Below are 24,042 nucleotides of genomic sequence, written 5' to 3' on the forward strand. Positions count from 1 at the left end.
GCACGCTTGGATTAGAAAAGGCCGACCACCGTCGCTGATGCGTGGGCCCACGACAGGGGTCATCATTAATAAAGCTAACCGTGGTAGTTTGGCGACCGCCAGGTGGGGACGCAGCGAACACCGAGAGGACACGTGGCAAGTCCGCTTTGCGTCCGCACCGACGCATTTCAGCCGTAAATTTGAGCCGCAAATGGATCCGCGCGGACGCGTTTTAGGAATGGGTCGACGCGTTAGGCCAACACTTTTGTCCGCGGCGACCCAAACGGACGGCGGCCGACGAAATGGGTACCTGCGTTGGAGTTCAGGTCTGTCTAAGCAAGAACGGCTCATAATTCATCAAGTGTACCAAACCTTGATGAAACTTTAGGTTCAGGTACTATTATACACTAACAAGGAGTTACCATAAAAAATACACTAAGAAGGAAAAAGAGCAGAGAGATCTATAAATTCAGTCATGCCCTGCGCTTTTTCAGTTTATAAAGTATATAAACACCCCAATATCCTATATGAGAACACACGGTTACATGCTAAAACTCTATACAGGGGGACCTGCAGCAACGTGAAACGGCAGCTTCGCAGACGAATGTGGTGCTGACACCTCTGAAATCCGGTCCATGTTCGCAGAGCTCCCGTACGACCTTTTCAGCTGCTCGCTACCTGCTCGTCTTGCCGAGCCGTGCCTTGCGCACCGCCTCTTGGATGTGCCTCTCGTGCTCCTTGAGCATGTCCTCGATATTCCCTCCCAGCGGCACCAATGGCCCCGAGTGGTGGATCCTCCTGAGCTTCCTTCCATGGTTCTGACCACAGAAAGGCAATGGTACGAGCCATGTGAGATGAAAGAATATAAATCCTCAATACTTCCCTTAGCAGTAGCACACTGATCATAGCGTCCTGCACCTCTAGGGGGTTCTTGTTGTGAGATGATGCAGGCCTATCAGGTGGCTGATTCTGATATGTAACCTCAACTGCATTCCTCAGATCTGTCGTGCAAAACTGTGGTATATGTGAATGCGATGATGCCTTTGTCCTCGAGGTAGAGGAATTTGCGACATGAACAGAACTGCAGGCACAACCAGGCGTCGTTGGATGATCTGTGTAACCTCCCATGTTCCATGTAGAGCCAAATCCAGGAACCTGCACCGTGGTTGGCAACGGGCGTGGCTCCACCCGGAAACCAGGCACGCTATCCTTGGGGTAGAACTTCACGCTGTTGCTCTTTGAACTGGCATGCGCGTGTTCCTGCAGGGTGACAGGGACAGGCAGATGTACTTCCGAAGGTGCATGCCTTATAAAGAGATGTGCTCATGTTTTAGGGGTAACTTTTTAGGAATTTGCCCATGTTTTTTAAAGCATAAAACCTTGTTAGCTGTACATATTTAGAATTAACAGAACAGACTAATTATTTGATTTTTTGTATAATAATATATTATAATTGGGAACTCAAGCAATAATCTGGAATCGCTACCTTCGATTCAGCAGCACCATTGACAGCAGGACTGGTTACATGATTTTCATTTCCTGGTTTGGAACATTCAGCTCCTCGTCCACCAAGAGCTGCCTTTCTTTGCCTGCAAGAACATGAATGCAGAGTGTTGGCATTTGATTGAACCGCCCAACAAGGAGTGCAATGAGTCCAGATGGAACAAGAAATGGTGATGTTGGCAAGTGTACCTCCTCTCTTCCTCTTGCCTGAGTCTAACATCATACTCCTTGCTTGCTGGAAGTTTCGGTAGACTTGAAGGGTCACAAGCAAGTGGCTTTGTTTTAAAAAACTGAAAGAGATTTGAAACATAGGATAAGTACTACAGATCCTGAGATATTCGCATAAGCAAAGTACTACAGGTAGATGCACAGTCACACAAGGGAGATCAGAAAACCGGCAGCAACTAAGATAACCACTTACCACTGATAGCTATTCATTTCAAAATATACTAACAGCGGTCTAATTTTAACTACACTAATATGTTAAACTTCTGAGAAGTTAAAAAAAAGGAGACCATGCAGGAGAACTGCATGTATATTCATTAATATGTTGCAACACCAAAGAAAAGTCTGAATAAGGTTTGTAAGCCAGGTATTGCACCATACAAAAGATTCTTATGAGAGGATCGGAAACTTACATCACTCTGAAGAGCTGAGGAAGCTGTTCCACGAACTTCTGGTTCTAATGAAAGCAAGGAGTCTATGAGAACTACAGTGGAAGGAGGAAAATCTTTGAAAGTCTCAGCAACACACCGCCTATATTGCTGCTGAGGCTTGAACATCGCTGTTTCTGGCACCTTTGATTTCTTGCAATAGTCATCCATCGGCGACCCACAGAGCTTAAAGATCTTGTGAATTTGCTCCACCTACGATAACATTATTGTAAAAAATATCATAAGACATCAACCAGCATAAAAATCTGAAAGGTAACTGATGTTGTTTCTGGATCTTCGAAGGCAAAATAAGAAATACCTCGGTTCTTCCTGGCATGATTGGTTTGCCAGCAAAGAGTTCTGCCACAATACACCCTGTACTCCACATATCCACAGCGACACCATACTCTGTGGAACCAAGTAAAAGCTCTGGTGGTCTGTACCACAATGTCACAACACGGCTAGTTAGTGGTTGTGGATTGTCAGGGTCGAAAGATGTTGCCAGGCCAAAGTCTGCAATCTTCAGTACTCCATTGCTGTCAATCAAGAGGTTCGATCCTTTGATGTCTCGATGCAGAACTCCATTTTTGTGACAATGATCAAGGCCATGAAGCAGCTGCTGAACGAAGCACTTTATCTGACATTCATGTTTAATTGTTTTAGTCAATGTAAGTTTCTTAACTGTTCAATGCAAGAGTCGGACGCTAACCACCTGTGACTCGGTGAGTTTGAGGCCTGGACTTGCAATAAGACCGGAAAGGTCATGTTCCATGTATTCAAAAACCAGATACAGGCTCTGCGACACACGAGATGTTACAATTCCTTCAAGCTTTATGATATTTGGATGATCCAGTCTCCGAAGAATATGGATTTCTCTAGCCATAAAGCGAACACTTTCAGGATCCATGTTGACGAACCGCACCTTCTTTAGTGCAACAATCTTCCCTGTTTCAAGATCTCGGGCTTTATACACAATACTGTAAGTTCCTTGTCCAATCTACAACTCAAAAGAAAGCATTCAATTAATGAATATTCTTTATCAGGAAATTTAATATACATAAGCCACACAATCAAATCAGTTGTTCACCTTGTCTAATTTCTCGAATGAATCGGCTCGTCGAGGCAACCAGCCTTCTACTGCTTTAGGCGCCACATTTGCAAGCCAAGTTGGCCACCCATAAACAACATGCTCACCTGAGAGCCCTTTCAACTCTGCATTGTTACAACTGCTGAACCTAGCATCAAAAGCTACCACCACCTTCTCTCCAGCATATGGCATGACTTTGCTGCCATCATTCGTACCTGATGCAGTCTTAGGGTCATCTTTACTTGATGGTTCTCTGTTTTCGGAAGTGGCATCAGCATGATCTTTGGCGCCTTTGGAGCAAAGGCAGCCCATAAGCACATGTGATGCCTTCTTGAACAAGTGAATCAGATCGAGACCAATCTTTGCAGTCTTTCTAGCCAATATCTGCGCTTGACAAGAAATGACCATTGCCTCAGATTCTAAATCTTGCTACAAGCTTGTTTGTTTTCTTAACCAAACAATGATTGAGAGATTTTCAGATGATCTTTCCCACTTTTATGGTATTCTTGGAAAACAAACTACAAGCTTAATTTTGATGTAAAAAAACATATTTGAGAAAATAGATGAAGTGGTACAAATAACCAAACAATAATCTGACAGAAACTGAATCCTTGAAAATAGTGCCAAATTGGACCTCAAGCTAAAACAGTCAAAAAAATTCCTTTCATTGAATTATGTGATTCCGACCAATGTGGCAAATTTGCCGGTGATTTGTAACCCACAAAAATTCTTTCAAATCCAGGTAAGTAAATATGGAACACGAAACACAATTCATTGATACAATTCTGACCTTTGGAAGGCAGCTGAACACTGAAAACTTCAGCTTGGTGTAAAGGCACATGCCAATAACAAGAACCAAGAACCTGGTATCAATCTGTTTTTCCCTAGCAAGAAAACATCATGGTGCCTACTCCCCATTATAGTCCTTGGATGGAGAGGAGAGAAGATAAACAGCAATGCAAAGCGAAATTGAATTCGGAAAGACCAGAACAGAAGATAGAGATTTCACAGAAATGAAGTTCCCTTTAAAATTCCTCTTTTATTTCTTTCCTAATGTAGCACAGACCAAAATGGGGAAAAAATCTCAAAAGGAAATGCCGCAAACCACTAGAAGTTTTTTTTACAGTAACAAAATATTAGAAGTAACTGACAATAAAGGAATGGATAGGAGGGATTTCCGAGAGCTAAAAATAGTTATCAGCTATGTTCTGTTCCAAAAATAGTCAACAGGTTTCTTTCTTTATCTGTTATATACTCCTTTTGTAGATAAAAGGATCGCCGTTAGCTGTTTAATTACCATGTCAATATAAAAGGTCAATGTTCCACATAACAGTAAAAAGAAGACGGACAATTAGACTACTAGCTATACATTTCTACATGAACACCTATTGCTGGAAAAAGAACTTACGTAAATTACTAACCCTATTTATTATGGCTCAGTAAGCAATGCAACAAACTCTTCGCTTTTAATATGTGAAAGAAGATTCATGCATGAGTCCGGAAAAAATCTAACTGAAGCGAACAGATAAGCCATAAACCCAAACCCCTAACTTTCTGATACGATAATTGTTGTGAGGGAATAAAGGTAATAATGTTATTGGTGTGGTGCAGCAGTTGAGGTTAATATTGAATTTTCGACCTAGCGACTGATGGCATTACTTGTTAGTAACAAAGTATATTTCTTTTCTGTGAGTTGTGAAATACTAATTCTTATCAGTATCATTTTGACAAATCTTCTATTAATATTGGAAGGGAGGTCAAAAATTATATTTACAAAATTACTGCTGTTCAAAATCCAAAAAAGGAGCAGGTGAACTAAACAGTGCAGCTTTCAAATCAGCAAAACGCTGTGCTTCGGCAGTCCTGCCAGCACTAGTAAGAAGGCTGATGATGCAGTCATAATTCTCTTCAGATGCTTCCAGGTTGTACCCTTGTACCATGGAGTCGAAAATCTCGAGAGCTTCATCATGCAATCCTGCTGCATCACAGATTCTCAGAACCACATTGAAGGTGACAATAGTTGGGGCAAAGTTATTTGACAGCATCCATGAAAAGAGATCCAGTGCCTCCTTGTGCCGCTGGTTGATTGCATAAGCTTCTATTATTGCAGTGCACGTCAAGGATCCCTTGGAGTCTGTTCGATTGAACACCCTCTGTGCTGCCTTCAGGTCCCCACACCTGCCATACATGTTAACAAGTTCTGCGGCAACTAACGGGAGAGGTTCCATCCGCAACTTCAACACCTGACCATGAACTTCCTTGCCAAGTTGTAATGCTCCAATATCAGAGCAGGCACTCAGTATCCTGGTGATGGCAACAGCATCAGGCCGACGGTTCGACAGCAGCATTGATCTGCACACTTCAATAGCAGTTGAAGAGTCTCTGTTCTTTAGGTAGGCATCAACCAATGCAGTCCAAGCTCGTACAGTTTTCTTATCCATAGCATGAAACACCCTGCGAGAGTATTCTAAATGACAGCATGTACCGTACAGGGTGATGAGCGAAGTGCATAATGAGACATTTGGCAGGAACCACCTCCTCAAAGCATATGCATGGATTTCCTTCCCCTCGCTCAATGCTCGCAATTTTGTGCATACTGGGAGAACAGTACCAACCGCAACGAGATCTGGTCGGATTCCTTCTTGCTGCATCCAAACTATGCACCTCAGCGCCTGATCTGGCCTCCCATTGGATGCATACCCAGACATTAATGCTGTCCATGAGACAGCATTCCTCTTCTTGGTGCTATAGAACACTCGCCTCCCAGAGACCATATCGCCGCATTTGCAGTACATGTCTACCAGCCCTGCGTGGACCTTTGCTACATCTTTACGGTCTGGAAACTTCTTCAGCACCAACCCATGAATCTCCCTCCCTAAGTTCCGTGCACGTATATCACCAATAACTGGCACGATTGAGGTGAGCACCACCGAGTTCACCTTGACTCCGTTTTCCACCATCCACCGGAAATGCTCCAGTGCCTCCCTCTTCAACCCCTTGTGTGCGAACCCAGAAATCACTGCCCCCCATGCAACGACATCCCTCTCTGGCATTTCCTCAAACACCATCATCGCCAGCTTCACCTTCCCGCACCTGAAGTAGACATCCATGAGGCCAGTCATCAGCATGCCCGGCGCACCTGCAAATGCGTTCTTGACCAGCATGGCGTGTGTGGCGGTGGCCATGACCATGGATGGCCTGGCACTCCCAGAGATGGACTTGAGGACACAGCCGTACGTGTACTCGTTGGCATTAGCCCCAGCAGCACGCATCTCCACAAACCCGCCAGCGACAGCATCCCCTGCCTCTCTCCGGCCCCTGCGAACGTGCCCGTGGAGCAAAGCATTCCACGAGAAGGCACTGGCCCTGGGCAAACCGCCGAGCACCTGGCGGGCCTCCTCAGCAGCACCGACCGCAAGATAAACCTCGACGAGCCTGGCTAGGAGAAACTCATTGGAGTCAAGGCCGTGGACACGGAGGTGGGCGTGGATCTGACGGGCGTGGGCGAGGGAGCGGCATGCGGAGAGGAGAGCAGTGAAGGCTGAGGGGCTCGCCGGGACGCCGCGGTGGGATAAATGGTCGAGGAGGCAGAGCGCAGAGCGAAGGCGGCCTGCACGAACGAGACGGCGGATCTCAGCGGAGAGCGCGGGCGCGTTTTTCGAGTCCGGCCGGAGCTCCGCTTGGAACGTGCGGGGGGCGGCCGCGGCGGCGTCAGCGTCGGCGAGTGCGCATGAGCGGGTTCTCGCGCGCTTGAGAGACTTCAGGGCCTTGGAGTCTAGAAAATGGGGGTGCTTTAGGGCCGCTACAGGGGAGGAGGTCGAGGCCATGGCAATGGCCATGGCGAGCGTGAGTTTTTGGAGTGAAGAAGCAACCAGGTGGACTGGATAGAACCAAGCGAGCTAGATTTAGGCCACCTACAGATCGTTCACTGATTAATTAAGTAGTCGGCACTTCAGTATTATCAGAAAAGACGTCAAAACAAATGACATCAGCGAAAAAAAATTTGTTTTCAGAACTAAAAATGTTTATTTCATAAATAAAAAGTCCGACTAAAAATCTGTTTTCACTATTAAATTTGCCTCGACGAGATCTTCAAAACTAGATTTTTCAAAACTAGATTTCATGTTGATATGTTTCGATAATTTATTTTAGCCAAAAGTTTCCACGATGTTTACGCGGACATTGTCATAGTATTTAAACTAAAGTTACCATGACATGTTTCATCTAGTTTTTATTCTAGATTTAATGCTACTATTGTATTTCAACTATTTTTTACGGTAATTTTTATTAATTGACCATGGAAATTTATAGTAATTAACCATGGCAAATTTGATTCATGGATCATGGCATTTTTAGTAATTCAACATGGCAAATTTAGTTTATAGATCATGTCAATTTTAGTTCATAGATCTTGGTAATTTTAGTATTTTAACCATGGCAATTCTAGTATTTTGACCATGAAAAATAGTTTTTGTATGGACCATGACAAATTTTAGTGCGTGTATCATGGCAAATATATAATATCTAAATAGTTGATCCCCACTATTCTATTTCTCTTGACATGCAGCCTATCCACCTCAGCAGGTTCGTCACATCAACTTCTACCACCACAGCTGCTCTGTCACATCACCCTCCGTTACCGCTTGACCAGCGAACAGAACGACCCTCTCTGCCGCATCATCCTCCGCCACTTCTTGACTAGCGAACAGAACGACCCCCTTGCGTTGGCTCCACGTTCTTCCACCTCCCTTGGCTCCTCACCTACGCAGCAGAAACACAGTCACCAGATAATTCGTTGCATGTTCCCCTTCCACTTCCACTTCGACTCCATTTCCCAACAAATTCTGCCTACGTTGCTCCATCTTCTTGGTTCGCCTATCAAATCTGCCACCGGTACAAGACTCCACCTCCTGTGCTCGCAAATCCACGCCAAATCGGCTACTGCCCATCGACGACCCTAGCGGCACAAGCAAAGAGGAGACAGACTGATGTTGTTTGATTGCTTGTATCTGCGTTGGTATTTCCTCGAAGAGGAGAGGATTATGCAGCACAGCAATGGTAAGTATTTCCCTCAGTTATGAAACCAAGGTTATCAATCTAGTAGGAGAACCAAACAACACTATGTAAACGGTACATGCACGCAAAGAACAAATACTTGCAACCCAATGCGTAAGAGGGGTTGGCAATCCCTCCTCTGTATTAAGATAGATCAAATTGTATGAGATTGGATAAATAGATCTAGCAAAACATAAAAAATAAGTATAAAACGTGCAGCAAGGTATTTTTAGATTTTTGGAATAATAGATCTGAAAACAATATGATAGAAAATAGACCAGGGGGCATAGATTTCACTAGTGGCTCCTCTCGAAAAAAATAGCATACGATGGGTAAAAAAATTACTGTTGGGCAATTGATAGGAGAGTAAATAATTATAATGATATCCAAGGCAATGATCATGTATATAGGAATCACGTCCAAGATTAGTAGACCAACTCATGTCTGCATCTACTACTATTACTCCACACATCGACCACTATCCAGCATGCATCTAGTGTATTCAGTTCATGGAGAAATGGAGTAATGCAATAAGAACGATGACATGATGTAGACAAGATCTATTCATGTAGGAATAGACTCCATCATTTTATCCTTAATAGCAATGATACATGTGTGCCTCGTTACCCCTTGTGTCACTGGGTGAGGACACCGCAAGATCAAACCCATCACAAAGCACCTCTTCCCATTGAAAGAAAAACAATCTAGTTTGCCAAACCAAACCAAAGTTTCGGAGAAGAAATATGTGGCTATAATAATCATGCATATAAGAGATTAAAGAAGACTCAAATAATATTCATATATAGAACTGATCATAAACTCGGAATTCATCGGATCCCAACAAACACACCGCAAAAAGTCATTACATCAAATAGATCTCCAAGAATATCGAGGAGAACATTGTATTGAGAATCAAAAAGAGAGAAGAAGTCATCTAGCTACTGCCTATGGACTCGTAGGTCTGTGGTAAACTACTACGCATCATTGGAGGAGCACCAGTGAGGATGATGAACCCCTCCGTGATCGTGTCCTCCTCTGGCAAGGTGCTGGAAAGGGCCTCTAGATTGGATCTCATGGTTTTGGAACTTGCGGTGGTTGGAATTGTGTTTCGTTGACTCCCCTAGGGTTTCTAGAATATTTGGGTATTTACAGAGCTGAGAGGCGGTGGAAAGGACCTCCGTGGGCCCCACCACCCATCAGGGCGCGCTAGGGGCCTCTAGCGCGCCCACGTGGGTGGTGGGCCCAACGGGCCTTCCCTCGTGCACTTCCTTGGCTCCCAAGTTGTCTTCTGGGCAGAAAAAAAATCTCCAAAAAATTTCGCTGTGTTTGGACTCCTTTGATATGGATATTCTGCGAAGGAAAAAACAAGCAAAAAACAGCAACTGGCACTGGGCACTATGTCAATAGGTTAGTCCCAAAAATGATATAAAGTTGCTATAAAATGAATATAAAACATACAAGAATGATAATATAACAACATGGGACAATCAAAAATTATAGATACGCTGGAGACGTATCACTGTTGTCCATGTGATCTTCCTGTTGTTCAATGCAGTGTGCCTCCTTGACGGGACGTCAGTGCCGGTTGCCAAACTACAGCCCTTGGGCGGAGGGGAAGGGGGCTCCGCCAACACTAGATGTCGTCAGCCTCTTGGGAACGACGTGGATGAAGAATGTTGTCCGCCGCAGCCGACCATGCCCTCCGAGATGCACTGTTGGAGATCAGGAAGGACACCTTCAGTTCAGGCTATTTCTTCCTCACCTTATTTCTTTGATTCATACCTCTGTTTTTTCAGTGTGTGACTGCGTGTGTTTGGTTATGTGTAGATATTCAAGTGGCAGCAGGTTGCTATATAGGATTTGGGGTGACTTGTGTTTATATATGTTCTTCTCTATTTGATATTTGAAGAATTCCTTCTCGCAGTTGCATTTTGACTATGGGTTCTACGAGGCACAAGTAGTAGCATCGAATATGAAGTGGCGTGTATTTTTTATATACTGAATTATTTTGCACATAATCCTGAAAACTTAATAGACTACTTCACGATGTTTTGAGCATACCACCATACAGTGCAATTTGTCAATTTAGATGCTTATCCTTCAGCTCTGTCAGTACTACTCTTTGGTTCATTAAAAAAATAACACAAAACCCATTATATCCACTAAGTATGGCACGCACACTACCTTTAGAGTTTGGTATGTCAATCTTGAATGAATCAGGCCTACATCTTTCTGATGATGTTGTCGAATAGATTGTGGATCACGTACACCACATGTATCCAGATCAAATTTTGTTGTGCAAGAAGCATTAAAGTTATCAATATGTTTATGCTAAACTACAGTCCAACAGACATTCAAGGAGGCAGACTTGAACAACATTGGGAGGATAGATCCTAACGAATGGAAAGCGTTCGAAAGTAAAAATATAGCCTTGCTGAAGAACATGACTCTCCTATACATAGAATTAGTACCTCTACATTTTCAACTTTAGTAAAAAAATGCTTGAGAACATGATTCTTGAGTATGGACTCACATCTCAACACGTTGTGATGCAGGGTCATAACCATGCCATTCACTCTCAACCCGCACTACAAAATTATTGGTATATGCAATTGGTGGTAAGAATTATTCACTGTTACTCAAAAAGCAAAATATTTAGAATATGATTAGCTATGCACCTAAAATTTGATTCGACAAGCACCTCTTTGCGCTTGAATTTAGGTTTATTTTCATATGCTCCTCGAGTCCATGCATGACAATCAATTTGTCCTAATCAATCTCTATTCTTTCAATAAAAAATAAACCTAACGTTCTTATGCTTAACTAATAAATAGGCAGAGGTGCTTGCTGTTTAGAAGAAGAAAATCATCAGTTTCTGCACCATTGATACATTATTTGTGTTTATTTCTCTGCAGTGTGCATATGTTGCCAAATTACTTATTTGCAGGATACACATCGGCTTCTTTCTTTTTTTTTATTTTTTGCGAATTAGTCTCCTCTTTTTGCCAGGTTCTGCTCCTACTGCAAAGAAGCTAGATGTCTGGCCTGGCAAAGCAGTTTCTCGATGATGCATAAGACTCTTGTTGCTCGCATTGGCACCCAAGCTCCCATATATGATTTTTTTGCTGGAGTTATTATATGCACATTCTATTAGTCTCCATATTCATTTATAAAGCACAAGCTTATTTTGCACTGCTTTATCATATGCACATTTTGTTTGTCCACATATTTATATAGAGAGCATGCGAATATGATTTTGATGGCTTATATTTGTTACATATTACAATCGACAACTATGACACCATATATGTTCTTGATGACAAGCTTATTTTCAGATTTGGTCAGAGCCCACCTGCTGCATGTGCCAGGCGATTTTTCCGCTGATGGCAAGGATCTAAGATGATTCGGTGGTTCTTGTTGCATAGTATTGTTGCTGCTCCCGTTAATAGACAAGTATCCGATGAGACAATTCCCTGCAGGTAGCTCAAATGGGGCTGTTGGCACCCTATACACGCATAAAACAGTCGTGCGTGCATGCGCTATTTAATCGTTTGGCTACGTACATTTTCTTTCATCCTTTGTTTAGCTTTTAATTTCAAGCCATTGAATTATATCTTTTTTACGGTATAAGCATGGGTGAGTTTATTCGCTCCGCTCACTTTGTTTCTCGTACAGATAGGAGCATAAGTGGGTGGTGGAGTACATATGTAAAAAACATAAATTAAGCAGATATTCGAAGTCTCTCTGCAAAAAACATAAATTAAGCAAATGTGAGTACAAACATACCCAGCAAGACTTACATCAGAACTAGCTACATATGCATGAGTATCAACAAAGGGGGTGGTGGAGTTTAACTGCAGTAAGCCAGCTTTGACTCAGTGGCTATTCTGAACTATGTCTACAAGTAACTCTTTTGGGGTGGCGCACACGAGTCCACATATTCACCAAATCAATAAACCACTATGGATCCGCTCCCGTCTCCCTACGAGAACGCCATCCATAGCACTCACGCTTATCTTGCACATTTTACCGCGGAGGCGGCTATTCGAATAGTTTGATAACCCTGTAGGGGTGTACTTCTTCACACACGCTCTCGCCACTTACCGCCATGTACATGTCATGTATCTCAGCAACCTTCAAGCGGAAGCCTGGCGAGGGTGTCGGCCACGACCTGACTAACCACACAAGTCCCTAGTCTAGGTTTATCGCATATTCAGGTTCCATCCGTAGGGAGTCCGGCCGAGGTTTCCACTACGGCCCCGAACGATGTGTGCAGTGTTCCCGGGTCATGCTACCTCTTGAGCTTGCGTTGGTTTTCCCTTAAAGAGGATAGGGTGATGCAGCAAAGTACCGTAAGTATTTCCCTCAGTTTTTGAGAACCAAGGTATCAATCCAGTAGGAGACAACGCACAAGTCACCTAGTACTTGCACAAACAATCAAGAACCTCGCAACCAATGCGATAAAGGGGTTGTCAATCCCTTCACGGTCACTTGCAAAAGTGAGATCTGATATAGATAGTAAAATAAATATTTTTGGTATTTTTGTTGTATAGATTGGAAAGTAAAGATTGCAAAAAAGTAAATGAGATGCGATGTAAATAAAAGAGATGCAATATAATAAGAAAGAGACCCGGGGGCCATAGGTTTCACTAGTGGCTTCTCTCAAGATAGCATGTATTACGGTGGGTGAACAAATTACTGCCGAGCAATTGATAGAAAAGTGCATAGTTATGAAGATATATAAGGCAATGATCATGAATATAGGCATCACGTCCGTGTCAAGTAGATCGAAACGATTCTGCATCTACTACTATTACTCCACACATCGACCACTATCCAGCATGCATCTAGAGTATTAAGTTCATAAGAACAAAGTAACGCTTTAAGCAAGATGACATGATGTAGAGGGATAAACTCAAACAATATGATATAAACCCGATCTTTTTATCCTCGATGGCAACAATATAATACGTGCCTTGCTACCCCTACTATCACTCGGAAAGGACACCGCAAGATTGAACCCAAAGCTAAGCACTTCTCCCATTGCAAGAAAGATCAATCTAGTAGGCCAAACTAAACCAATAATTCGAAGAGACTAGCAAAGATATAAAATCATGCATATAAGAATTCAGAGAAGAACCAAATCATATTCATAGATAATCTTGTTCATAAACCCAGAATTCATCGGATCTCGGCAAACACACCGCAAAAGAGTATTACATCGAATAGATCTCCAAGAACATCGAGGAGAACTTTGTATTGAGAATGAAAGTGAGAAGAAGCCATCTAGCTAATAACTATGGACCCGAAGGTCTGTGGTAAACTACTCATGCTTCATCGGAGAGGCTATGGTGTTCATGTAGAAGCCCTCCATGATCGATTCCCCCTCCGGCAGATCACCGGAAAAGGACCCTAGATGGGATCTCACGGGTACAGAAGGTTGCAACAGTGGAAAAGTGGTTTTTTGGCTCTCTGGGATTGATCTAGGGTATAAGAGTATATATAGGCGGAAGAAGTACGTCGGTGGAGCTACTGTTGGGGAACGTAGTAATTTCAAAAATTTCCTACGCACACGCAAGATCATGGTGATGCACAACAACAAGAGGGGAGAGTGTCGTCCACGTACCCTCGTAGACCGTAAGCGGAAGCATTATGAGAATGCGGTTGATGTAGTCGTACGCCTTCATGATCCGACTGATCCAAGTACCGAACGTACGACACCTCCGAGTTCAGCACATGTTCAGCTCGATGACGTCCCACAAACTCCGATCCAATAGAGCTTCGAGGGAGAGTTTCGTCAGCACGATGGCGTGATGACGGTGATGATGATGCTACAGACGCAGGGCTTCACCTAAGCACCACTACGATATGACCGAGGTGGATTATGGTGGAGGGGGGCACCGCACACGGCTAAAAGATCAACTGATCAACTTGTGTGTCTATGGGGTGCCCCCTCCCCCGTATATAAAGGAGTGGAGGAGGGGAGAGGCCGGCCCTCCTAGGCACGCCCCAAGGGGAGTCCTACTCCCATCGGGAGTAGGACTCCAACCCTTCCAAGAGTAGGAGTAGGAGAGAGGGAAGGAGGAGAGAGGGGGAAGGAAAGGGGGCGCCGCCCCTCCTTGTCCAATTCGGACTAGAGGGAGAGGGGGTGCGTGGCCTGCCCTGGCCGCCCCTCCTCTTCTCCACTAAGGCCCAACAGGCCTATTACACTCCCCGGGGGGTTCCGGTAAACCCCCCCCGGTATTCCGGTATTTGTCTGAACTTGCCCGGAACCCTTCTGAAGTCCAAACATAGTCATCCAATATATCGATCTTTATGTCTCGACCATTTCGAGAATCCTCGTCATGTCCGTGATCATATACGGGACTCCGAACTACCTTCGGTACATCAAAACACATAAACTCATAATATCGATCGTCACCGAACGTTAAGCTTGCGGATCCTACGGGTTCGAGAACTATGTAGACATGATCGAGACTCGTCTCCGGTCAATAACCAATAGCGGAACCTGGATACTCATATTGGCTCCTACATATTCTACGAAGATCTTTATCGGTCAAACCACATAACAACATATGTTGTTCCCTTTGTCATCGGTATGTTACTTGCCCGAGATTCGATCGTCGGTATGTCGATACCTAGTTCAATCTCGTTACTGGCAAGTCTCTTTACTCGTTCCGTAATGCTACATCCCATAACTAACTCATTAGCTACATTGCTTGCAAGGCTTATTGTGATGTGCATTACCGAGAGGGCCCAGAGATACCTCTCCGACAATCGGAGTGACAAATCCTAATCTCGATCTATGCCAACTCAACAAGTACCATCGGAGACACTTGTAGAGCACCTTTATAATCACCCAGTTACGTTGTATAAGTTGCATAAGTCATAGGAACATGTATAAGTCATGAAGAAAGCAATAGCAACAAACTAAACGATCATTGTGCTAAGCTAATGGATGGGTCAAGTCAATCACATCATCCTCTAATGATGTGATCCCGTTAATCAAATGACAACTCATGTCTATGGTTAGGAAACATAACCATCATTGATTTAACGATCTAGTCAAGTAGAGGCAAACTAGTGACACTCTGTTTGTCTATGTATTCACACATGTACTAAGTTTTCGGTTAATACACTTCTAGCATGAATAATAAACATTTATCATGATATAAGGAAATATAAATAACAACTTTATTATTGCCTCTAGGGCATATTACCTTTAGCTACGTGGGGCCCATGAGAGTGGGGGCGCGCCTACCCCTCTGGGCGTGCCCTCCTGCCTCATGGCCGCCTCGTGGCGTTACTTCAACTCCAAGTCTCCTGGTTTGCTTTCGGTCCAAGAAAGATCATCGCGAAGGTTTCATTCCGTTTGGATTCCGTTTGGTATTCCTTTTCTGTGAAACTCTAAAATAGGCAAAAAAAATAGAAACTGGCATTGGGCCTTCGGTTAATAGGTTTGTCCCAAAAATAATATATAAGAGCATATTAAAGCCCATTAAATATCCAAAACAGATAATATAATAGCATGGAACAATAAAAAATTATAGATACGTTGGAGACGTATCAAGCATCCCCAAGCTTAATTCCTGCTTGTCCTCGAGTAGGTAAATGATAAAAACAAATTTTTTGATGTGGAATGCTACCTAACATAATTATCAATGTAATTTTATTTATTTGGCTTGAATGTTCAGATCCGAAAGATTCAAGACAAAGTTTAATATTGACATAAAAATAAAAATAATACTTCAAGCATACTAACAAAGTAATCATGTCTTCTCAAAATAACATGGCCAAAGAAAGTTCATCCCTACAAAATCATATAGTTTGGCTATGCTCCATCTTCGTCACACAAAGTATTCAAATCATGCACAACCCCGATGACAAGCCAAGCAATTGTTTCATACTTTAGTATTCTCAAACTTTTTCAACTTTCACGCAATACATGAGCGTGAGCCATGGACATAGCACTATAGGTGGAATAGAATGGTGGTTGTGGAGAATACAAAAGGAGGAAGATGGTCTCACATCAACTAGGTGTATTAATGGGCTATGGAGATGCCCATCAATAGATATCAATGTGAGTGAGTAGGGATTGCCATGCAACGGATGCACTAGAGCTATAAATGTATCAAAGCTCAACAAAAGAAACTAAGTGGGTGTGCATCCAACTTGCTTGCTCATGAAGACCTAGGGCATTTTGAGGAAGCCCATTGTTGGAATATACAAGCCAAGTTCTATAACAAAAATTCCCACTAGTATATGAAAGTGACAAAATAAGAGACTCTCTATCATGAAGATCATGGTGCTACTTTGAAGCACAAGTGTGGAAAAAGGATAGTAGCATTGTCCCTTCTCTCTTTTTCTCTCTTTTTTGGGCCTTCTGTTTTTTCTTTGGCCTTTCCCCTTTTTTATTTCCTCACATGGGACAATGCTCTAATAATGAAGATAATCACACTTTTATTTACTTACAACTCAAGAATTACAACTCGATACTTAGAACAAAATATGGCTCTATATGAATGCCTTCGCTGGTGTACCGGGATGTGCAATGAATCAAGAGTAACATGTATGAAAAAATTATGAATGGTGGATTTTCCAAAAATACTATGTCAACTACATGATCATGCAAGGCAATATGACAATGATGAAGCGTGTCATAATAAACGAAACGGTGGAAAGTTGCATGGCAATATATCTCGAAATGGCTATGGAAATGCCATAATAGGTAGATATGGTGGCTATTTTGAGGAAGGTAAATGGTGGGTTTATGGTACCGGCAAAAAGTTGCGCGGTACTAGAGAGGCTAGCAATGGTGGAAGGGTGAGAGTGCGTATAATCCATGGACTCAACATTAGTCATAAAGAACTCACATACTTATTGCAAAAATCTACAAGTCATCAAAACCAAGCACTACGCGCATGCTCCTAGGGGGATAGATTGGTAGGAAAATACCATCGATCGTCCCTGACCGCCACTCATAAGGAAGACAATCAAAGAAACACCTCATGCTTCAAATTTGTTACACAACAGTTACCATACGTGCATGCTACGGGACTTGCAAACCTCAACACAAGTATTTCTCAAATTCACAACTACTCAACTAGCATGACACTAATATCACCATCCTCATGTCTCAAAACAATCATCAAGCATCAAACTTCTCATAGTATTCAACGCACTTTATATGAAAGTTTTTATTATACCCATCTTGGATGCCCATCATATTAGGACTAGTTTTATAGCCAAAGCAAATTACCATGTTGTTCTAAAAGACTCTCAAAATAATATAAGTGAAGCATGAGAGATCAATAATTTCTATAAAATAAAACCACCACCGTGCTGTAAAAATATATAAGTGAAGCATTAGAGAAAAATTATCTAGCTCAAAAGATATAAGTGAAGCACATAGAGTATTCTAATAAATTCCGATTCATGTGTGTCTCTCCCAAAAGGTGTGTACAGCAAGGATGATTGTGGTAAACTAAAAAGAAAAGACTCAAATCATACAAGACACTCCAAGAAAAACACATATCATGTGGTGAATAAAAATATAGCCTCAAGTAAAGTTACCGATAGGGGAAGACGAAAGAGGGGATGCCTTCCGGGGCATCCACAAGCTTAGGCTTTTGGTTGTCCTTGAATTTTACCTTGGGGTGCCTTGGTAATCCCCAAGATTAGGCTCTTGCCACTCCTTATTCCATAGTCCATCGAATCTTTACCAAAAAACTTGAAAACTTCACAACACAAAACTCAACAGAAAATCTCATGAGCTCCGTTAGTATAAGAAAATAAACTACCAAGTTAAGGTACTATAATGAACTCATTCTTTATTTATATTGGTGTCAAACCTACTATATTCAAACTTCTCTATGGTTCATACCCCCCGATACTAGCCATAGATTCATCAAAATAAGCAAACAACATGCGAAAAACAGAATCTGTCAAAAACAGAACAGTCTATAGCAAACTGGAGGTTTTGAATACTTCTGTAACTCCAAAAATTCTGAAAAATTAGGAAGACTAGGATAAAAAAAACTATATTGATCTATTGCAGTTGGAATTGGTATTTTATCGCTCTCTGGTAAAAAGTGACAATTATTTTCGTGAGCGCATACTTTCTGTTTTTATCAGCAAGATCAAACAACAATCACCCAAGAAGATCCTAAAGTCTTTACTTGGCACAAACACTAATTAAAACATAAAAAAAACAATCATAACAGAAGCTAGATGAATTATTTATTACAAAACAGGAACGAAAAGTAAAGAACAAAAATAAAATTGGGCTGCCTCCCAACTAGCGCTATCGTTTAACACCCCTAGCTAGGCATAAAAACAAGAATAGATCTAGGTATTGTCATCTTTGGTATGCAATTCCTCAATTGAACACTTAGGATCCTTCAGAAATTTAGCATAAAGATCTTCAATAACAATACTTCTAGGAATAAATTGAAATATTTCATTCTTGCAAAAAGGATCTCTTATCACTTCCACAAAATCCGGGTGAACACTAATCATCTTAGGATCTCCATTATTACTATTACTAGAATTTGCACCCTTGTTCTTGGATCTACCCCTCCTTACATGAGTTTCCTCGATAGTTTTAGCGGAAGCAACAGCCGTGCTTAGGTTACTAAAGATTTCTTCTAATTTATCAATCCGAGACAGACTTTCTTCTATTCTTTCATGGATTAAGGCACCCTTCTCTTTTAACAACTTAAAAATATCTCCCTCTTTTGACCCAATATTAGTGGCAAAATTATGCGTCTTTTTGTCTATAATTCCCATATGATCTTCAGTGAGAATTTTATTTTCAATAACATCTAGTCTTTCCATAACATGCTCAAGAGTCAAAATTGTTTCATTAATCATGAGGGGTGGTGATCCCACTAAATTTCCCATAGCATTAAAAGCATCAAGAGAGGGGCACATCAAGAAATTTCCACCGGTAATCGTATCAAGGACGAATCTATACCAAGTGGTGATGCCAACATGAAAACAACGAAGAAGATCAATGGTGGATTGCTTACGGGTAGATCTATTATGAGCACTGCAAATCCTATACGAAGCATCTTTTAAATTTTCTCCTCCCCTTTTGTTTAAAGTTGAGAACCTCGTTCTCGGGAGTGCAAGCGATAGAGGAAGAACTATTCATAATAACGGCAAACAAGGTTGCACACAGAAACAGATCTGGCAAGAAAACAACAAATTGTGAAGTGGGGGAGAGGAAAACGAGAGGCAAATGGCAAATAATGTAATGCGAGGGAGAAGAGTTTATGATGGGTACTTGGTATGTATTGACTTGGTGTAGATCTCCCCGACAACGGCGCCATAAATCCTTCTTGCTACCTCTTGAGCATGCGTTTGTTTTCCCTTAAAGAGGAAAGGGTGATGCAGCAAAGTAGCGTAAGTATTTCCCTCAGTTTTTGAGAACCAAGGTATCAATCCAGTAGGAGACAATGCACAAGTCACCTAGTACTTGCACAAACAATCAAGAACCTCGCAACCAATGCGATAAAGGGGTTGTCAATCCCTTCACGGTCACTTGCAAAAGTGAGATCTGATATAGATAGTAAAATAAATATTTTTGGTATTTTTATTGTATAGATTGGAAAGTAAAGATTGAAAAATAGTAAATGAGATGCGATGTAAATAAAAGAGATGCAATATAATAAGAAAGAGACCCGGGGGCCATAGGTTTCACTAGTGGCTTCTCTCAAGATAACATGTATTACGGTGGGTGAACAAATTACTGCCGAGCAATTGATAGAAAAGTGCATACTTATGAAGATATCTAAGGCAATAATCATGAATATAGGCATCACGTCCGTGTCAAGTAGATCGAAACGATTCTGCATCTACTACTATTACTCCACACATCGACCGCTAGCAAACATGCATCTAGAGTATTAAGTTCATAAGAACAGAGTGACGCTTTAAGCAAGATGACATGATGTAGAGGGATAAACTCAAACAATATGATATAAACCCCATCTTTTTATCCTCGATGGCAACAATACAATACGTGCCTTGCTGCCCCTACTGTCACTAGGAAAGGACGCCGCAAGATTGAACCCAAAGCTAAGCACTTCTCCCATTGCAAGAAAGATCAATCTAGTAGGCCAAACTAAAACGATAATTCGAAGAGACTTGCAAAGATATCAAATCATGCATATAAGAATTCAGAGAAGAACCAAATAATATTCATAGATAATCTTGTTCATAAACCCACAATTCATTGGATCTTGGCAAATACACCGCAAAAGAGTATTACATTGAATAGATCTCCAAGAACATTGAGGAGAACTTTGTATTGAGAATCAAAGAGAGAGAATAAGCCATCTAGTTAATAACTATGGTCCCGAAGGTCTGTGGTAAACTACTCATGCTTCATCGGAGAGGCTATGGTGTTGATGTAGAGGCCCCATGTAACGCCCTCGATGCGGCTATAGCTCCCACGTGTCGAGGCACGACTTAGAGACATAACCGCATTGAAAGCAATGTCGCAAGTTAGGCAATCATTACAACATCCCATGTAATATGTAATAAAAGGGGGAGATACATAGTCGGCTTACACTCGCCACGTCACATCAGAGTACATAAATAACATCCATCAAACAAACACTCATGGCCCGACTACGGCGCCAAAATAGAAAAGAACCCAACATGCGACAAGGCCCTGAATCAAACCCAACTAGGCACCACTATTGATCATCGGGAAAAGAAACATAATATCACTGAGAGTCCTCGTCGAACTCCCACTTGAGCTCGTACTCGTCACCTGGAGCGAAATCACCTGGTCCTGCATCTGGAATTATAGTATCTGTGAGCCACGGGGACTCAGCAATCTCGCACCCTCGCGATCAAGACTATTTAAGCTTATAGAAATGGATAAGACAAATATATGTGGAGCTGCAGCAAGCGACTAGCATATGTGGTGGCTATCTTATACGCAAAAGAGAGCGAGAAGAGGAGGCAAAGCACGAGCGAGAAGCTATAAGAACAACCTGCGCAAGCATAACTCCAACACCGTGTCCACTTCCCGGACTCCGCCGAGAAGAGGCCATCACGGTACACACTCAGTTGATTCATTTTAATTAATTAAGGTTCAAGTTATCTACAACCGGACATTAACAAATTCCCATCTGCCCATAACCGCGGGCACGGCTTTCGAAAGTTCAATCCCTGCAGGGGGGTCCCAACTTAGCCCATGACAAGCTCTCACGGTCAACGAAGGAATAGACCTCCACCCGAGACACACCGATCAGACTCGGTAACCCGGTACAACAAGACAATTCGACAGGATAAAACAAGACCAGCAACACCGCCCGAATGTACCGAAAAATCCCGATAGGAGCTGCACATATCTCTTTCTCAGGGCACACTCAGATGAGCGCTCCATACAACTAAAACCAAACCTCGAGTTTCCCCGAGGGGGCGCTGCACAGGACTCTAGTTTGGACCAACGCTCAGAGGAGCACTGGCCCGGGGGGTAAAATAAGATGACCCTTGAGTCTGCAGAACCCAAGGGAAAGAAAAGGCTAGGTGACAAATGGTAAAACCAATGTTGGGCATTGCTGGAAAAGCTTTAATCAAGGCGAACTATCAAGGGGTTCCCATTATAACCCAACCGCGTAAGGAACGCCAAATCTGGGAACATAACACCGATATGACGGAAACTAGGGCGGCAAGAGTGGAACAAAACACTAGGCGAGAGGTCGAGCCTTCCACCCTTTACCCAGTATATAGATGCATTAAGATAACAGAGCAATATAATGATATCCCCAACAAGTAAATAAGAGATGTTCCAACAAGGAACGGCCTCCAAACTTCACCTGCAACTAGCAACACTATAAGAGGGGTTGAGCAAAGCGGTAACATAGCCAATCAACGGTTTGCTAGGACAAGGTGGGTTAGAGGTTGACATGGCAATTAGGAGGCTGACAAGAAAAAGGTAGGCATCGTAGCATTGGCATAGCAAGAGCAAGCAAACTAGCATAGCAAAGATAGTAGTGATTTCGAGGGTATGATCATCTTGCCTGCACAGTTGTCAGAGTTGACTGGATCCTCACAAGCAAACTCAACGGGCTCCTCGGTAGCGAACTCGTCTCCCGGCTCTACCCAACAAGACAAACAAGCAACAAGGATACAATCAACCACGTGCAAGACCAAGCAATAGGATGAAATGATGATATGCTATGCGGGATGCGATGCGGGATGCAAAATGCAAGATATGACAGGAAACGCATGAACCTGGCCCCAACTTGGAATTCCAAGGGTGCCACTGGAAAGAGGGGATGAAATCGCTTGAAAACGATATAAAGATCATTGGAATCGGAGTTACGGTTTGGAAATGGCAAGCGTTTTAAGATATGACACCGGTCTGCAATTTACAGCAAGTAGGCATCTAAACGCAATGCAACGAACATGCTACAGCCACCAAACATGACAACAAAATACATGGCAGGGATACACACAAGATGCTTAACAAAAGACTAGCACTGAGCCATGGCCAATTCATCCATTAAGAGGTTCAAACAAGCATGAAAAAAAACGCAAATGCAAAACAGATTCCAGACTTAGTGAAATTAACACTAGTCTGAAATTTCAGATCACGATGCTCTCTTCGGAGCAGCAAAACAACATGATACATGACCTGAACATGACAAGTAAGAACATGGCATGGAGCTACTCAACAAGCTTAACAAAAGTCCCAAAGTGACCTGGGGCCAAAAAGGGATCACAAAATATATTAACGGGCACGCGAACATAGCTAAAACATAATCAGTTTTCAGACTTAGTGAAAACTGAGACATGCTGAAATATAACTCACGAAGGCATGTAAACGAGCTCGATGCACTCACCATGGTGCAAGTCACAGCAAGGGAAGCATACATCCATTAAGAAGGCACAAAATACAAGCTAGACATGGCAAGAACAATGGCATAGCACGCACGGATCAACTACAACAACGCCGGCAAAATCGCAAACGAGTTGACGATCTGCCCAGATTCACCACGAAGCAAAAGTAGAGCTCGATTGACTCAAGCTATGGTGCTCCATAATTGCAAACAAAGACATGGATGGATAGAGCATAACATCAATAACAGAAGTCCCTTACTGATCATCCTCAAAAGAGGCACGGATCACTAGGAAACAAGCTGAACATATGGCATCATGAACTAAAATATCCCAGACTTAGTGAAAACAACTAAGTCTCTGAAAACAGATTTCCCGGGTGCCTTACTTTGCAAGCTTGCACAAGTCACCACACACATCCTAAAAATGCATGGGTTGCACCTCTGGAAAGAAGACAAAATGCTTAACAAAACATATGAATGACTCACAGGCATAGCATGCACACAATAATCATGGCAAAAATGACAAAAGTCTAAGATGAACTAGCAGATCTGACAATTAACTCACGAAGCCTCCTTCTAACAGCATTTTGGGCATCAAGATGAACTCAAACGAAAATGACGCAATGGAATGAAATGATGTACTCGTCGAGGCGAAGATTTTGATATATTATATGCCCAAATCAGAGCTACGGATGCCAAGTTACGGGCGGTCAAAGTAGGCATAAAAAATTAGGGTTCGGGGGAGAGAAGTCAACCGGATCTAGATCTGGAATCACTGTTCATGCACTATTCACCGACGCGGACTTCGAGGTCGCCGAAATTCCTGTTCGCGCCGGAGTCGGAGGGAGCTCGCCGGGGAGAGGGGTCGCGGTGGCCGGAGCTCGTCGCCGGAGGAGGGAGCGGG

At 42.6% G+C, this 24,042-nt stretch overlaps 2 protein-coding genes across 3 annotated transcripts; both read right to left on the minus strand.

Annotated features, from left to right (window-relative positions):
* Window positions 1-437: 437 nt before the first annotated feature.
* LOC119300721 (probable serine/threonine-protein kinase At1g54610) lies at window positions 438-4,804 on the minus strand. 2 transcript variants are annotated; one of them, XM_037577619.1, is made up of 9 exons: window positions 4,013-4,804; window positions 3,223-3,606; window positions 2,848-3,132; window positions 2,455-2,772; window positions 2,121-2,348; window positions 1,672-1,772; window positions 1,466-1,568; window positions 898-1,239; window positions 438-797 (listed from the first exon to the last, which is right to left on the minus strand). In XM_037577619.1, the coding sequence occupies exons 1-9, from the start codon at window positions 4,061-4,063 to the stop codon at window positions 654-656; spliced, it is 1,956 nt and encodes a 651-aa protein (XP_037433516.1). In that variant the 5' UTR covers window positions 4,064-4,804; the 3' UTR covers window positions 438-653. The 2 variants fall into 2 exon arrangements, with proteins under 2 accessions (XP_037433516.1, XP_037433515.1); XM_037577618.1 differs by having other exon boundaries at window positions 438-1,239.
* A 135-nt stretch (window positions 4,805-4,939) lies between these two features.
* Window positions 4,940-7,111, minus strand: LOC119300722 (pentatricopeptide repeat-containing protein At1g71460, chloroplastic-like). Its single transcript, XM_037577620.1, has one exon. It carries the CDS (start codon window positions 7,059-7,061, stop codon window positions 5,001-5,003), a length of 2,061 nt encoding a protein of 686 aa, XP_037433517.1. The 5' UTR covers window positions 7,062-7,111; the 3' UTR covers window positions 4,940-5,000.
* Window positions 7,112-24,042: the final 16,931 nt, after the last annotated feature.

This window comes from Triticum dicoccoides, chromosome 5A (genome assembly GCF_002162155.2).
Source record: "Triticum dicoccoides isolate Atlit2015 ecotype Zavitan chromosome 5A, WEW_v2.0, whole genome shotgun sequence".
Taxonomy (NCBI): Eukaryota; Viridiplantae; Streptophyta; class Magnoliopsida; order Poales; family Poaceae; genus Triticum; species Triticum dicoccoides.